This window comes from Kryptolebias marmoratus, linkage group LG6 (genome assembly GCF_001649575.2).
Source record: "Kryptolebias marmoratus isolate JLee-2015 linkage group LG6, ASM164957v2, whole genome shotgun sequence".
In the NCBI taxonomy this organism is placed as follows: Eukaryota; Metazoa; Chordata; class Actinopteri; order Cyprinodontiformes; family Rivulidae; genus Kryptolebias; species Kryptolebias marmoratus.
The window spans coordinates 29,713,858-29,731,834 of record NC_051435.1 but is presented as its reverse complement, the minus strand read 5'-3'; the positions used below and the strand labels follow the sequence as shown (position 1 = coordinate 29,731,834).

At 40.4% G+C, this 17,977-nt stretch overlaps 1 protein-coding gene and 1 long non-coding RNA gene across 3 annotated transcripts in view; one reads left to right on the top strand and one right to left on the bottom strand.

Annotated features, from left to right (window-relative positions):
* Nucleotides 1-17,977, bottom strand: part of rcor3 (REST corepressor 3) — a 36,064-nt gene that overhangs the window by 8,791 nt on the left and 9,296 nt on the right. For both annotated transcript variants that reach the window (XM_017439994.3, XM_017439995.3), the window contains exons 5-9: nucleotides 4,611-4,772; nucleotides 2,969-3,093; nucleotides 2,069-2,147; nucleotides 1,713-1,928; nucleotides 362-439 (exon numbers count right to left, since the gene is read on the bottom strand). In XM_017439994.3, coding sequence (XP_017295483.1) covers nucleotides 362-439; nucleotides 1,713-1,928; nucleotides 2,069-2,147; nucleotides 2,969-3,093; nucleotides 4,611-4,772 — 660 coding nt within the window. The remainder of the gene's footprint in view (nucleotides 1-361; nucleotides 440-1,712; nucleotides 1,929-2,068; nucleotides 2,148-2,968; nucleotides 3,094-4,610; nucleotides 4,773-17,977) is intronic.
* On the top strand, nucleotides 11,903-12,839 carry LOC119617138. Its single transcript, XR_005233319.1, has 2 exons — nucleotides 11,903-12,028; nucleotides 12,572-12,839. It is a non-coding gene; the product is annotated as an uncharacterized LOC119617138 (long non-coding RNA).

The following is a 17,977-nucleotide window of genomic DNA, read 5'->3' as shown; positions in this document are numbered from 1 at the left end:
TTTGAAATATATGAGTTTGTATGTAATGTATGAATATAATATACAAGTTTCACTTTTTAAATGGAATTACTGAAATCAATCTACTTTTTCATGATATTCTAATTTTATGACCAGCACCTGTATTTACAAACGCCCACTAAATTCCCCCACAGTGATGAGGGAGACTGATAAAATCATACAAAACACTACATGAAGTTACTGCAGATAAAGGTGCTTTTGGAAACTATTAAACCATAGAGGGATTTTTTAAACTACAAATTCATTACAAATTCATTACCTTATATGTTTTACTTTGGAAGTGCTTCAGATTTTAACACAAGAGATACTAAATGCATCCTGAGAGAGTAGTATGTCCTTGTACCTCAGCCAGTCTGAACTCTTCAATCCCAGACTCCAACATGTGTTTCAGTCCACTGTTCATCTGTTTGGCATTTTGAACCTAAGGAACAAAACAAAAACCCTTTGGCATGGTTTTAAAGTGCCAGAAAATCCACAATGAAGTCAGTCTTAAAAATTTTGTTTAACAGAACAGAAAAAAAGCAAAGGTTGTAGAGCTTCACAGAATACCTTGTTCAGAGTGTTGAATTCACAGCAAGTACAGTGTTTTTAAATGCTTCTTAAGCTTTGTTTGTAACATATATGTATGTGAGACCAGCTACATTGTATGGTTTGGAGACAGTGGGACTGACAAAAAGACAGGAGACAGAATAGGAAGTGTCAGAGCTGAAGATGTTGAGGTTCTCCTTGGGAGGGACAAGGATGGACAGGGTTAGGAATGAGGTCATCAGAGGAACAGCACAGGTTGAAGGACTGAGATGGTTTGGACATGTGCAGAGGAGGGACAGAAGGATGTTAGAGACAAAGAGGAGACATATGGATGCAGTTAGAGAGGATATGGAGGTAGGTGGACTGAGGACAGAGGACATAGAGGACAGAGTTAGATTGAGGAGGATCACTCACTGTGGAGACCCCTGAAAAGGGAACAGCCCCAAAAATAAAAAATAAATAAAAATAAAAAGAAGCAATAAATTTTACATAAAAAACTTAAATTTTAGACCTATCCCCAACTCCTACCTTTGAATTAGTTCTGGTAGCCTACAGTTAAAGAGCTGCTTAGATGTGGACGTCAGTCTGGAGTGTTTGCAGGTGTGTGAACCCTAAATGAGCATTTTTAGGTTGAAGAGATGTCCAAGCTACATTGGGCCTGAAAGTCAAAGTTTTGTAAATATTTAATTTTACTTAATGAATATAGTTGTTAAGAATTTGATCAAAACTGGTATTAAAACAAAACAAAAGTAGTTAGAGCAGTTGTCCTTCAATGAGAGTGTCGGAGGTTCGATTCCACTCGTATGCCACATGTTGTATAATCCCCTCATTGCCTCTTGATGTGTGCCCCATCAGTGTATGAGTGTGATCCAAAAGCACTGATAAGACTGTATAGAATTATGTATTCATATTAGCTTTGTTGCGATGTAGTCAAGTGCTGTATGAATGTGTCTGTGGATGGGCACAGATTGTAATATAGAGTGCTTTGTGATGAGAAATCTGAGCTGATTCAGGTGATTTTGTACACATTTCTTTTTGCTTCAACTCAGTCATTTATCAAATGCATCTATATCTAAAACTATTTATATATGAAGCTCAAAATTGTAGTTTTTGTATAATAAGAACATTGATGCGTGCATTAGGCAGTGTGATTGTCAGAATTCTACCTGTCTCTTCAGGGACACGAGCTCCATGTCCAGCTGACGGAGGAGAGTGTTAGCTGCAGAGGCACTGCAGGACACAGCCACCACATCTTCTTGGGTCAAGTACATGCCTTTTGGGGGACGGCAGCGGGAGCGTTGGTGGTGTCGATGCTGCAGGGTCTGGTGCTCACGCCGACCTAAAGCGAGCTTACAGCCTGGCACAGGCGGCTCGGCCTGGTTCTGGATGGAAAACAGAACATCATCGGCTGTTTTAACACCAGTCTACAGTGCTGTGAAACTAACAAAACAGTCAAAAGGGTGTCTGAGAAGTGCAGAGACAGAAAGAGAACAACAAGTAACAACATAACAACTGATAATACCTCTTTTTTGGCTTCTTTGTTGGGATCGTAGTCACTGTCATTCGCTTCAATGGGATTGGCATCCTCCATCTCTTCGTCACTATTGCAACAACAAGTTGAGATACACTAGTTGGAACAAGAAGCACCATTAACTCAAACAAGTTTCAATAAAACAAACTGGATGTCAGTCAGTGCAATAAACAGCCCAAATACAAGACCTGAATTCTTCATCTAGTTCCAAAACCAACTTGGTCTTAAATTCCAAAAATGATGTGGTTTGTTGAACAACTGAAACTATTTTCAATGAGTTGAATTGAGTTGAGTTGAATGCAAATTTACTGGAACTTGTGTGGATGGACATATTTCTTATATAAAGAATTTTATGTAGCAGTGTAGCCTTGGCCTGAGCTGGATGCTAAATCAAAATACTACATACATCCCATTTACATATATACATACATAATGCAGGCTGGTGCAGATAGAGCAGCTGCCATTTTTTAAAGTGGTAGAGCAAACTTAGAAAATGGTGAAGCAAAAACCTCAAACTGTGCTGCTGTGCTGCATCTTTTCTGACTGTAAATCTGACAGAATACAGTAAGAATTGACATCAACCTTGAGCTCATTGTAGATGAATATATTTCAGTTGAACAAAAGTCTGGGACTAAATATGGCCTAAAAGTAAAACCTTTGTAAATGTGTACATCTCCTTCATGTTTAAATAAACCATGGCATTTTGCCACAGTTTGTTTAAAAAACAAAAGACAAACAAACAAAAAAAAACATAAATTAATAACTTTATCAGGACTTGAAGCCCAGTTTCTCACAGAAAAGTGCAACGCATTATCCAATCAAATGCCCATATATAAATATTACTCACATCCTGAATACACACACACACATGATCAGTGAGCTGTACACTACCTGTCATCCTGGTTGCTTCTGGTGGCCAGTTTACGGGCCTGTCTGTCCATCAGGCTGGTTCTTGAGCGTGTCTTCTTCCAAGAATAATAATACTTCACCAGACTGGAGATGGATTTGTCTGGTAACTGAATAAAACACAGTAATAGCACACATTTACTGCCAATCAACAGAAAACAAGACAGATTTCTTTGACTGAAACTTAATTTGGGTTTCGTTATGAAAAAGCACCTCTGTTTTTTAAAAAAAACTATTTTCAGACATTATTAGGGAATTACAGAGGAGAATAACTTACTGCAACTAATATGGGTGCAATAATTAAAGAGGCAGTGTGATTGTAAAGCCTTTCAAATTAAGACACCATCAAAAGTTGATGTTTTGCATTCTAAAGTCTTAAAAAAAGAGGTTTTAATCACAAAAATGTATTTTTATGTTATGGTGTTTGCTAATACATCATTTACCAACTTTATATCCAAACACCACATTTGGTTTAGTAGCCCCCCACATTAAGGCTGGGTCCCTCTAAAGCATCATAGGATAAATCCAATGTTTGAGAGATTATTTATGTCAAAAATTCGAGGCCTAGCATACCTTGAAAGAATGCATATCTCTTTCAAGGTGTGCTCCTTTCATACCAGAGTTTTATATTGATATAAAGTTACATTGAAAAATGACAAGGTTATTGTCATTTTGGTCAAACCCTGAAAAGAACATTATGAACGATCTCATGCAATATTGCAATATCTTGACTGATCTGTTAGAGCTCCAAATACCGTCTGTCAATGACTTTTAGCTACTGTCACACCACATTCTAGCTCAGTATTTGTACAACTGGCAGAGTTATAGGGGATGTGTGTCTTCTAAGGTCAGTTGGCTGTGGTGGCCATTTTAAATTGGGTTGACTCCAAATGTTTTATCAATTGTAGATGTAGAGTATATTCAATGAATATTTTCTGAAAGTGTTATTGAAATCTGTGCAGTGATTCATAAGAGGAGTTACACTTACAGATTACACATTCACCATGTCCTAAAGCACTGTTTCTTCAACTTATGAGAAAAAAGCAAACACAAAAGAAAACATAATCCAGACACTAGGTAAACCCAGGTGCTTTCTCGATCTGATTAACTGTTCAAAGCACTTCCTACATTGGAATATACTGTATGTTATCACATTGTAAGCACGAACTATCACATTACTTGTAGTTTTACACTTGGCTTCCAGTAGAACTTTCACTATTGTTTTAGTTCCTGCTCTTTCACAAAAAACACTTGGGCAGAGGCAGAGGGAGAAGGAGTCAGGAGTCTGACTCCAGCAAAAAGGAAAACTGGACAATCCTTCTCCATCTGAGCTGTCTGGGATGAAATTTGACCAGTTGTCATCAAAACACTGTGTGCCAATACAAAGGCAAAACAAATGAAATGGACTGAGCTCACAGAGGCTGACATTTATCAGTACATTAGATCACACTGTATATGGGGATTCTGAAGCTGCCAAAGGTCACAGACCTTTGTACACATATACATAAGAGCTGGTCAGAAGATGATCTTAAAGTCATTGTGAGAAATAAAACCTTAGAATTGGCATCTATATTTTGACTATGATCACACAGATACATTGTGGATGGTGGTTGGGTCAGTTGTTTACCATCTGCTGGATGCGGTGGAAGCTCTTGCCATGAAAGCTGAAGGCCTGCTCAAACAACACCTTGTCCTCCACAGTCCACTCGTCTGGGAATGGTGTGAAATTGGGCAGGTCAGCGAGTGACTTCTCTATGTTGTGTTTGTGCCAGAAGAGCATACCAAGAGCCTGAATACACATACACACAGTATTAATACAGTGCAGATCCTGTATAACATCTTCCCATTACAATTCCTCAGCAAAGTGAGAACTGTTAAGGCTCACTTATAGTCGCACAGGACTCCGTACGCTGACCTGAGCGAGCGGTGTAGGTGTTTATACTTGTCAAGTCCTATCCTGTGCTTCCCCATTTGACAGGGATAGACATACACAGAGTCTTTACTGGATTCCCCTCAATGACCAAACAATCCTCTTTCTTAATTTCTTCTTTTATTTTCAGGTTATTTTTTCAGATCATTTTTTCAGGTGAAAATAATGCAAAACAAAAATCAGATTTGCAATTGTGTAAAGAGTACATTCTGTATATTTGTTTTGTAAATAAGTTAGTGTGAAAGAAGAAGACTATTAGCTTGAATAAATACATTTTCATCAACAGTATTAAACTTACAACCAACCTATGGCTATCTTCAAAATCTACCAAGTACTTTATCCACAGAACTTTATCAAATTTAATACCAAGAAAATACTCTCATTATCTCATAATGCCACAAAGACACAATAACCAAATGTTACACATTATATCTTCAACGAGTTAACATTAAACATTTGGTAAAATTAAACAAACTCTAAACAATTGTTGCAAACAAATGTCACAGATCAGAAATGTTTGGGCCACACCCTTCTGAGAAATTAGCTCTGTGACTGCTTTAACTGCAACATCATCTCAGAAGTAACAGAGTCCAGAAAATTATTGTTTCAAAAGTCTGTTTCCTTACTGGCTGCCTCTCTGATGTTTGTAAATGTCAGTTCTGTTTTTCCATGTCTGGTTGGCACCATCCACAGTATTCAAGTGTTGTGCACCATGTTTCTGGTCCCTGTGTCATCAGGTTATCACAGAATGGTTCCTCAGAATGGTTCCTACCCTGTCACTTCTAAGCTTGACTTAACAATACTTTACGCTTACATTAGTGCAGTTTTCTCCAAAAAGACAGGGGGCAGCACACTGCATAACCAATAGAAATGTTGCAAAAAAGAGAGCAGATGGTTGTTACATCAAATATGGCTGCAGGTATTCAGGAGGAAGAGCTGTTGTGTTTCTGGCTGTGATACAGAGAGGATGTTTAAACTTAAAGCATTCAGTCTGACTTTCATTGATTTATTTGCTTCGAATGAAATGTTGAGTACATAAATGACATAAGGATAATTAACTGTACTGTATTTTTAATTGTAATTCACCCATCATAGGACCAATATTTCTTCCCTCTGTGGTCTATAAACACTCCTTTTTATCGGCTGCAGCAGTAATCTCCTTCCATGAGTTTGAACCGTTTGATTATCTTTGCGATCTCTCATAGACGGATCATATAAATGCTGATACAGACGAACCAGCTCCGCTAGAGCACCAAAACTGTCCATTTCAAATGGATTGCACTGCGCATGGTCTGCGCCAATTACAAAAATTGAGAGGTGCACGACCACTCGACGTGACACCACCTAGAGAGTTTGCGCAGTGGTGGGGACAACGCAATTGCGTCACTATTGGTGCACGCACCCTCGTGCAGTGATCAACGCGTCAAGTATAAATCCAGCTTTAAATGTCTCCATTTTGCTCTGTTTTACCGTTGACAGACAAACAAAATTACATCAAAGCCAGTAACAGTGAGTGATGAGACTGATGAAATCCTTCCATTGTTTGCATGTTGTCATACATGTCAGTTGGATTCTGGTCAATGTGATTAAGTGATCACTGTTGAATCTCCTTTGTCCCCTGCATAAAAAATACACTATATTTTATCATTTTAATTTTTTGACTTTAATAGAAGTGATGTATCTATGTCCAATATCCCATTCTACATGTTGCCTATAAATATAGCTCCCACCACTGGATTGGAAGTGAGTGTCAAGTGAATATCTTCATAAAGTGAAGGAAGTTTGTCTCAATCTACCACAGAATCACTGAACACGGACATGGATAGGTTTCTTGGTATTTATATGCACTTATTTAGAAAATTAACAAAACTAAGCCTGGACACATTTAAAAGCATAGATATCTGGTTGGTTTCTAAAATGAAATTTTGACCAAAGAATGAGTAATAGGGACATTAACTTAAGATTTGGTTGTAAAGTGACAAGCTGGGACAAACCGTTTTTGACCTGCTGGCATTTTGTGCTCAGTTGAAGTAATGTAACCTAATGTGCAGCTCATGATAAATACCTTATCATCCCATACCAAACCAAATTTTAGCTCAGTATCTGTGAAAATGTCAAGTGAAGATTCAGCTCAAACTGCTGGCTTCCTTATTTTACTGTTTGGTCTTTATAATGTATGTGAATGTTTTTGTACTGTGCTCTGAGATGACCTGAAGTTATCTAACCCCAACTGGTGCAATGAGTTCCTTCTCATTTCTTAAACAACCATCCGGAGGTCGTGGAAAAGATGTCAGTCTGTTTGAGAAGGGTCAAATCATTGGCATGCATCAAGCAGAGAAAACATCTAAGGAGATTGCAAAACTACTAAAATTGGGTTAAGAACTGTCCAACACATTATTAAAAACTGGAAGGATAGTGGGGACCCATCGTCTTCGAGGAAGAAATGTGGCTGAAAAAAATCCCGAATGATCGTGATCGGTGATCACTTAAACATTTGGTGAAAACAAATCGAAGAAAAACAACAGCAGAACTCCGGGCTACGTTTAATAGTGAAAGTAAGAGCATTTCCACGCACAATGCAAAGGGAACTCAAGGGATTGAGACTGAACAGCTGTGTAGCCTTAAGAAAACCACTAATCAGTGAGGCTAACTGGAAAAAAGGCTTCAATTTGCTAGGGAGCATAAAGATTGGACTCTGGAGCAATGGAAGAAGGTCATGTGGTCTGATGAGTCCAGATTTACCCTGTTCCAGAGTGATGGGCTCATCAGGGTAAGAAGAGAGGCAGGTGAAGTGTTGCCTACTGTCCAAGCCTGTGGGCGCAGTGCTATGATCTGGGGTTGCTGCAGTTGGTCAGGTCTAGGTTCAGCAACAGGATGTGCTCAAAGAATGAGCTCAGCTGACTACCTGTACTACCTACATTGTCATTGCAGGATCTAGTGACAAGCTAAAAAAGCTCTTCTCAGGATGGTTGAAGAAAATAAAAGATTTGCAGACAGACATAGTTTATCAGCTCCCTAGTACCACGTTTGACAGAAAGTATGGCTACCCACTCAAAGACACCCCCAGAAAGTTGGCCCCTAGGTTCATCAGTCCCTTTCCCATTGAAAGAGTGATCAATCCATTAACCATCAGACGCAAGCCTCCTCCCACTATGAAACTCCATCACACCTTTTCACGTTTCCCAAGTCAAACCTCTAACTCAGAGTACAATTCAACCAACCTCTCCCCACCCCCTGCATGCGATAGATTTTAGATACGTGCCATAAGGAGCAGGGATTCCAACACCTTGTGGACTGGGAGCGTTATGGGCCAGAAGAGAGGTCTTAAGATTCTTGATCCAGACCTCATTCTCCTTATTTAATTGGGCTTATTCTGAGAAACGGTTGAGATCGCTGAGAAGCGACTCTTGAGAGGATTGCGAGGATTCCACTGTTTTCTTTTGGGGGGGCGGCAGTGGCTCAGAAGGTGGGGGTTCATCCTGTAACCAGTGGGTTGCTGGTTCTGTCCATCTCAGCTGCCCCCAGTCCGTCAGTCTCAGCCATTGTGTCCTTGGTCAAGACACCTCACCTGCCTTTCCTACTGGTGGTGGTCAGAGGGCCTGGTGGCGCAGACTGAATGGCAGCCTCACTTCTGTTAGCTATGGCTACAAAGTAGCTTACCACCATCAGTGTGTATATAAATGGATGACTGATTGTAGTGTAAAGAGCCGGCCATTGTGTTCTCTGTTTATCTTTTTCTTTCCCCTCTCACTGATCACTTCCTGCAGAATCTGGGTGGTACGTGGAGCTAATTGGTCTTAGCTGACTTCTGTGACAGCTGTTGAGTTCTTTCTGAATTTAAAGCTAAGTCAGACAAGAACTCAACTCTGCCTTGTGTTATTTCCTAGGAGAACAACTATCCAACTTTGTGTTTTTTTCCCCTGTACTCTTTCAGCCTCTTTGTGACTCCCCACCTCAAACCTAAATCCTGTACCTTCTGAGTTCCCTGTCCTGGAGTCTCCATCCTCATAAACCTGCAAGACCACAAATCATGTTATTACCGGCTCAGCCTTTTCACCGCATGTCCGACCTGCCACTCTCCGACCCGGTTTCTTGCCAATCCACTGGAAACCACTTTCACTTTCCTGGACCTAGAAACCTCTGTCCCCACTCTCAGAGCTTAAAACAAAATGTCACCACAGTAAGATCCAAATGTTCTCATCATTATCACAGGTACTGAAATAATCATACTCACCTGCCTTTATCTTTTGCAGATACCCCTGTTCCTGGCCCATCACCTTCCTGTAAATAAAACCACTTACCTTGTTTATTGTGTCCAAAAAAAGACTGAAGGAAGAAAATCTCCTCCATTGGTGTCAAACTGAACAGACATTACAGCAAACCGACAAAGTTCCAGAAGTGTTTGATGATCATATGTCAGAAGAGAGTTGACATCCTTTATGACACTTTAAAAAACAGCAGAAATACAAAGTTCAGAGTAACAACACAGCAAGCCATATATACCAGCACCATCTTGCTTCACACATTAGATTTGTAAGTAAATGATGAGAACATAGGTCATCATTTACAGAACATGAACAACACTTGCAGTAAAAAACAACACACAAGACAGGACACTAATAATAAAAGCACAACGAGCATCAACAACACTTACAGTAAAAGCACAAGACATACATGACACTCAATAAAAGCAAGATGGCAGCAACAGCTTTCACAATAAAAAAACAAAAAAAACAAATACCATATTAAAATTCTGCAGGCAATGTATGCCAGTACTTCACATTTAAAAGTTGAACTTCCCTGGGGAGGAAGGTTGTGTTTCTCTGTATCCTGAAAACTGAATATGGGTAGGATCTTGTAAGATCCTCCAAGTTTTCAGAGTCTGTTGATCACATACAGCCGTAAGAGAATGGATTGATTGTTAAATGATTTGTAGGCAAACTTTGATAATGTTCATCAGACAGTTTCTGTTTTGCAGAGTAATAGAAGAAAACCAGCAAATAAAGGAGAAAGTTATTACATTTCCAATAAAAGCATAAAAAATGTTATGAGAATGTTTTTGTCAGTCTCAAATGATTTAAACCTTTTGAGTAATGGTAGAAAGGTTCACAGCATCAGGGCAGTGTTAAAGCCATTTTACCATGGAGTGGATAGAAAGAGAAATTGAGTAGGGCTGGTCCTGAAGGAGGAGTTAGAAATGAATGTAGTTGAGGTGAAAAGCATGTCAGATAGGGTGATGTACCTGAAGATATAAGAAGAAGATCTGATGTTGAATGTTGTCAGTGGTTTGGCTCCACAGGTTGGATATGATGGAAAAGAGAAAGAGAAATTCTGGAAGGATCTTGATGAAATGATAGAGAATATTCCCAGAGAGGAGAGAGTGGTGATCTGAGCAGATCTGAATGGACATGTTGGTGAAGGAAACAAAGGAGAAGAGGAGGTGATGGGCAGGTTTGGTGTCAAGGAAAGGAACCAGGAAGGAATGATGGTGGTGGATTTTACCAAGAGGATGGAAATGGCTGTAGTCAACACCTATTTCCAAAAAAGGGAGTAACACAGGGTGACCCATAAGAGTGGAGGCAGGAGAATGCAGGTGGATTCCATCCTGTGTAGAAGAGGTAACCTGAGGGAGATTGTGGACTGTAAGGTTGTGGCAGGGCAGACAGTAGCCATGCAGCATCAGATGGTGGTGTGTAAGATGACTGAGGAAAGGCAAAGAAGAGAACCAAATGGTGGAAGGAAGAATGTTGTGAGTTCAGAAAGGAGCTGTTAAAGGTTCTTGGTGGTAACAAATAAAGAGCTTCCAGATGGCTAGGCTATTACAGCAACAGTTTTTAGAGAGACAGGTAGGAATGTACTTGGTGTGTCATCTATACAGACAAAAGATTGTAAAGAAACCTGGTGGTGGAAGAGTGAAGTGCAGGAAGTTATCCAGAGGAAAAGGTTAGCCAGGAAAAAAATTGAACAGTGAGAGGACTGAAGATAGTAGACTAGAATATAAGGAGATGCAATGTAGTGGTACGTTGGGAGGCAGCAAAGCAAAACAGAAGGCGTTTAATGAGTTCTACAAGAGGCTGGACACTTAGGAAGGAGAGAAGGACTTGTATCAACTGGCAAAATAGAGGGATCAGGCTGGAAAGGATGTGCAGCAAGTTAGGCTTGTTAAATATAAAAATGGTAATGTTCTAACACGTAAGGAGAGTGTGAAGGAAAGATGGAAGGAGTACATTGAGGACCTGATGAATGAAGAGAATGAAAGGGAAAGAAAAGTAGAGGTCATAGAAAATGTGGATTAGGAAATGGAAAAGGTTAGTAATGATGAAGTCTGGAAAGCTTTGAAGAAGACCTAAAGAAGTTGCAATATACTGGCATATCCCAGCACTTTGGGAAGGACACCCTAGGAGTAGTGCGGGAGTTTGATAAGATGTCAAGGTAGCTTGCTGACTACAGGAACCATCTTCGTTTCAGTTTGAGATGCAGACAGGAAAGACTCATCCCTAGCAGTTTAAAACTCAACTCTACTATCAAAGGACATAGAGCAGAGGAAATACTCCAGAAAGCCCAACACAAGCTGCTTAGTGAAAGAATTAAACAGATCCACTTCACCATGGAAGTGCTCTCACACAAAATTGGTCAGATCCACCAGAAGCTGTCCACTCTTCTTCCTCTGCCTCTGATAGAAGAAGTTTCTATTTTTGTTGAGAAGGCCCAACTATCACAGCATCAGAAGAGCAAGGAACGCCAACAAGGTAAGTTCTCTAAACTACAACAGAGAGCCGTTTTCTCATCGCAAACCACCAGGCACGATCAAGTGGTTGTCAATAACTCCAACATTCAGGACCAGTGGGTTAGAAATTTGTCAGACAGGACCCTGACACAGCCAGAGAAGGACGTGCTGGCAAAAGGACTTAATTTTGCCATCTCTCCACAAGAAATACCTGTTGTGGAACTCATCACTGCCACTGAGTCTGCCATTAGGAACAACAACNCTGGCTTCTTCTGCCCCCTGTGATCTTTGCTGGGACAGGGATTGTCAGTGGCAGTTTCGTCTTTCTGCTCCCAGAAACACTCAACGCCCGTCTACCTGAAAACATCTTTGATGTTGAGGAGGAAAGGTACAAACACAGAGAAGAAAGAATCACGGCTATTCATAGAGCTTTTCTTCTGCCATCAATATTATAGACCAGGGATGGGCAACATTTTTATCCAGTGGTCAGATCTTTTTAAACCAATCCCAGGGCCTCACACTGAACTGAAACGTGGGCAAAATAGGTTCCCCTTGCCTCTTAAATACACAACACCAAATCAACTTTGTAAAAAAAAAAAGAAAAAAGAACTAGATAAAAAACCCTCAATGTATTTAGGTTCAGTGTTTATTTATTTATGAACCATGGACTGCTCTGTAATTTTTTTTTTTTTTGCTGAAGGACATTTTCAGAGCTTGTTCTTCCTTATTCGGTGTTGACAAATTTGTAGCCTGTTGGGTGAAAAATCTCTCTTCTTATCCCATTAGAATGTAGTTTTATTTTATTTTATTTTTATTGATTTGTGCTTTTATAGTAAACCAATACTTGGGATAAAATAGTTGCTTAGCTACATTCTATTCATGTTTACTTGAAGAAAAAATACTTGTCACATTTTTCTCCTTTTCTTTGCAGGCACATGAAGAGTAATGCAGATGGAGATGCACAGATTGAGCTGAAACAAATGAACTGCAACAACTCTGCAGGATCAATACACATCTGACTTGACGGGAGCTGGGGGATGTTGCACTGATGACTCTGGATGATTAAAATGTGATTTTTGTGGCTGCCTGTGAGAATTCTGCAGATTGCAGTCTATGAATTGGTGCTTTTTGATTTTCCATTAGTTCCTGTCCATGTGGAAACAATGTTTGTGAATACATAAAAGATTTGTGTTGTTTCAGCCTTGCACCCAATCAGAAACAGCGTTTTAGGATCCAATGGTCTTTTTGAAACTGGGTTCCATAGTTTCAACATCTTGAACCACTGTCCTTGCATTTTTTTTTTGTAGACAGCCTTTTGAAACCGTTAATGTCAAAGACCCACCTCTCTCTTCACCTATGACACCAAATGTGACAGACATAACAACAATAATGACAGATTACAAGGTTGTGTTTGCGCCATAGATGCTAGTTTCGGAACTACAGCATAACCTTTATATATTTTATTACTTTAATGGACAGACAAGGCTGATGAACATCGCCTAAAATAGAGCAAAAATGCTCTTATCACACCAAATATTTTAGGCCCTATAAGGTTTTCATCACTATTGAAATGTCAACAATACTAAAACAAAAAGGGGGAAAACTACAATACACACTTACCAACCACTTTATTAGTTACACGTTGCTAGTACTAAGTTTGAACCCCTTTCGCTTTCAGAACTGCCTTAATTATAGCATCATGCTGTTGCTGCAGATTTGTCGGCTGCACATCCATGAGTTAAGTTTCCTGGTCCACCACATCCCAAAGGTGATCAAATGGATTGAGATCTGGTGGCAGTGGAGCTCACTGTAGTCCAGTCAATACAGACCTGTCAGATTAGAGAATATTTTTCCAATTACTTACTGTCCAATTTTGGCAGGTCTGTGTGAACTGTAGACTCAGTTTTCTCTGAGTCTACAGGAAGCCATCTATGTCTAAAGGGAGAAACCAACATTAAACAGAGGAGGAGGTCTCAGATTCCAGCTTTCAAAAACATATAATGGACCTTTAGGCCTGATCCCCAGTCAGTTTCACTCCAATCAACACCTGCACTCATGTGACCAGAGTGGCCCATCAGTGAGTCAGACAAACAATGACCCTAATGAGCCTCCATTGTTAAGAGAGTGAGAACAATTTGCAAGCAATCCAGCTTACATCACATCTCAGCTTTAAAAGCTCAACTCCACTCTCTATTTCTGAATTGAGAAAGCTCCTCGGATGAGAAGCGAAACATCTTCAGCTACAGAATAGAAGTTCAGTTGTTTTTGTTTTTTAACTTATTTTTGAATTTGTCACTAAAGGATGGCAGCAAAGGTCAAAGGAAAGGTTTATAAGACAGTGGTGAGACCAGCTAAGTTGTATGGTTTGGAGACAGTGGCACTGACAAAAAGACAGGAGACAGAACAGGAAGTGTCAGAGCTGAAGATGTTCTCCTTGGCAGTGACAAGGATGGACAGGGTTAGGAATGAGGTCATCAGAGGAACAGCACAGGTTGAACGACTGAGATGGTTTGGACATGTGCAGAGGAGGGACAGTGGGTATATTGGTAGAAGGATGTTAGAGGCAGCTGCCAGGAAAAAGACAAAGAGGAGATATATGGATGCAGTTAGAGAGGACATGGATGTAGGTGGAGTGAGGACAGAGGACACAGAGGACAGAGTTAGGTGGAGGAGGATAACTCACTGTGGTGACCTCTGAAAAGTGAACAGCCAGAAGAAGAAGAACAGCAAGTTGTCAAAGGCTGTTCCAAAATATGGGTACTCCTGCACAATTATCACTGGATACCTGTAAATATAAGTCCTGACTACCTTAGCCAACTGCCTTTGTTTGGTGATAAAAGGTCACAATCATCTCCTTTGTTTTGTTGGTATTAAGTTGAAAATGTGAGTTTTCACATCACTGCACAAAATTCTACAGAGCTGGGCCATGCAGCTGTGTGTCTGACCAGAGAGCAGGAACAGGACTACTGCATCATCAGCTAATTTTACTATGATAGTCTTATGTATGTAGATCTGTTCAGCAAAACTATTTGTGTAGAGAATGAAGAAAGGAGGGGAAAGGACACGTCCTTGTGGTAGGCTAGTATAGGCAAAGAGGATGTCAGACAGGGAGATGGAAAGTCTGCATACAGGAGTCTGGCTGAGGTTTGGGGGCTATCCAGATGCTAATGTATGGTTTGTAAGATACATATTTTTGCATCATTGACCCCTATCCCAGCCCTGTAGGCAAACCGAAGCAGTTCCAAATATTGAGTCAGTTATCTTTGATGAGATTATGTTTTATGATCCGCCCATGGCCTTCATCACCAAAAAAAGTGAGAGCCACTAGTCTAAAATCATTCAAGATTTTGCCCATGCCTTTCCTTTCTTTGGGATGGGAATCACTGTTGAGTGCTTCTATGTCCTGGGAACTGTAGTGCTGGTCCGAGAGTTCTGAAACAAATGGGGGAACACACCCCCCAGCTTCTCAGCACAATGCTTCAAGGTCTGGCTACAGATGTTGTCTGGCCCTGCAGTTGTGTTAATTTAGGTCCTCTTAAAGGTTCTCACCACCTCTGCAGTGCTGATGGTGCATGGAGTCATTGGGATGCAGAGTGGCGATAAATAACTTCAGCTGGGTTCTACTGTCCTTTTCAAATTTGGTAAAAAAGCTGTTCAGATCACTGGTGAGGGAAAAGGGGCAGCTGCCTTCAAACTGAATGGGTTTGCAGCTGGCGAAAATAGAGTTCACAGCTGCCATGACTTTTGAAGCCTTGCCAAGCTGAGCGGAGGTTCCCTTTTGTAAAGGCTTGTTCCACTTTATTCTTATAGTTTTGCTTACTAGTTTTTAATGGCTCGCTTGGCCTCTCTGTTGACCTCCCTTTTTTCTGCTTTGGAACCGGTAAAAAAAATCCTTTTTCTCTTATTCAGGATTTCTTTCAGTTACCCAGCATTTATTATTCTTTTTTAAATGAGAAGAATGCTGTTCACACAGAGAGAGAGAGAGATACATTGAGGCTGTTGATGTTCACTTGCACACTTATATCAGAGGAGGAGGATGTGAGGGTATTCCAATCTATGGTTTCAAACCACCCTTGCAAACTGCCAATACTGTCAGTTGTCCATTGCATCACCCGTGCAATTCTTCTGGACCTCTTTACCACTGGTGAGTTTGCGAGGGCAAGTAGAGTGCTAAGGTGGTCAGAGGATCAGAGGGGGAAGGGAAATAGCTTTGTAAGCATTGGGGACAGAGCTATAGAACTTGTCCTGTATTTTACGGTTAAAGTATGGTTTGAGATACTGCCTAAATCCTTCCACTGCTTTGTCAGTGAAGCAATAATTAAAATCACCCAGGATGAATTTCAGCAAATCTGGAGAAATCTGTTCATATTTATGCAACACATTTTTAATGTATTCTATGGCTGCCGGTACATTGGCTCTAGCTGAGACTGCCGAAAGTTCAATGTCTGTGTAACAGTTTTTCTTTGACACAAACTGTTTTGCACCAACGTGGATTTACTGTATATAAAAGGCAAACACCATCATCATGGAGTTTACCCATCAACTCAGTATCTAGACTGTCCAGCCTTACAGGAATCCCAAAACCATCAATATGCAGGCTCTCATTACTGTCGTTATTGTTCGGCTACATTTCAGTAAAAGCAAGAATAGAAGCAGTCTGATATTCATATGTGTGAGAAACATTGGCTTGCAATTCACCAATCTTACTTTGTAGCAAGCGTAACTTGGCAAAAATCCCTGAAGGAAGTACACGGTGCTGTTTACTCTTTCCCTTCTTCAGTCTTGCTTTAATTCCACCTTTCTTCTTACCTCATCTCGTTGCCTTCTTTTTATTGCTGTGCTGTGTGTTCACCCAGTAGCTCCTTTGGTACCCTGACAGGATCAGTAACTTGGAGGTAATGGTACTGCAGTTGAAGCAGAGAAATCCTGGAGTAAGTAATCCACTGGATCTCTGGAAGGCTGTATCCATTTGTTACAGAGAACAGATGGTTCCACACAAAAGCAGGAGCAAAAAAGTCCACGGTATTGAAGCTGAATGATGATCATAGTGAGCGCTGGTTTGCTAGCATTAGTTAGCACTAGCTTGCCGGTTGTGTGGAGTTATCAGTTCTTATGCAATCGTGCTCTAAACAAAGCACACCACTTTAACAACTTATAGTCCTCACACAACTCCCTCAGTTTCACACAACTTGACAAACAAAACTATCAACATACAATAATGAGATAGAGCTACTCTCTGCACCAAACAGTCTATCAAACAAGAAGTGACCCAAGACAATGTCAGAACAAAGTAACATGAAAAGCCAAAATCTTACCGTCAAAAACAGCACAGACCATAAAAAAAAGTTTTGCTAATTTATTAGGTTTTTTTAAACAAATGTTGCAAAACACTGCGTGTTACACGAAGCAGGAGTTACCAAATAGTCTTATATAGTTTGCAAAACTATTGTAAAATCTTTACCTTATAAAGTGTCATAATGAACACTGAGTGTTTACTGCAGATCAACATCAGGTTCTTTTATTTTGCAGAATCTGTATGTATAATTGTTTGTACAACAGTTCTACTCTCTGAGTTTTCAAGTTGCTCATTCAGTTCAAAATTGGTGAAGCAGGGTTTCTTTGTCACTTGTTGAGTGTGACCCAGTGTGAGACAATAAGACTTTTTAGATTCTGCAAAATGGGCGCACAGACCAGTCCATCTTTTAGGATGGACGGAGTGGCCCTCTGGCCATTCATAAAACCCAGATGGATCCACCCATGTCCTGCACAGAGAGGCGGAAACAAAAGAGGTGTGGTACAGAAACCAGTTGCTTTTACGTGTTGCTAAACACTTATTTTTGTGACAGATGTTTCCTGGACAATATTTCTCTGAACATGGCAGATAAGCTCACTGTAGTGATTCAGTTTGTGTTCAACAAAATATTTCAAATAAATGCACAACTGCTGCAATTTGTCTTCCTTATGCTCCAAAATGCAGAAGAAAGAAAGTTACTAGTTTTTCGCCCCAGTTTGCAATTGTTTACGACACTTGTAAGAACAACAAAAATTAAAGCTGCAAGCAGCATTGGGCGGCCCTCGCAGCTCAGCGCCGCTCCGGCCTTGCGACTGCGGGAGCTGTGGCGACCGCAGCCTATGGTCTTGCGCCTTTCCTGCACCGTCCACTAGGTGGCTTTTACAGCAAATGTCCCAAATTGCCTTCAGTTAGGATCAATACCAGTCCTGTGCCATGGTGTGAGGTTTGACCTTCCTACGTCTAACGGTTGAAGAGTTAGAGCACATGGGCTCTCGTGACCTTTGACCTTGTTAACTTGAAGTTAAGGCTGATAGTTGACCCATG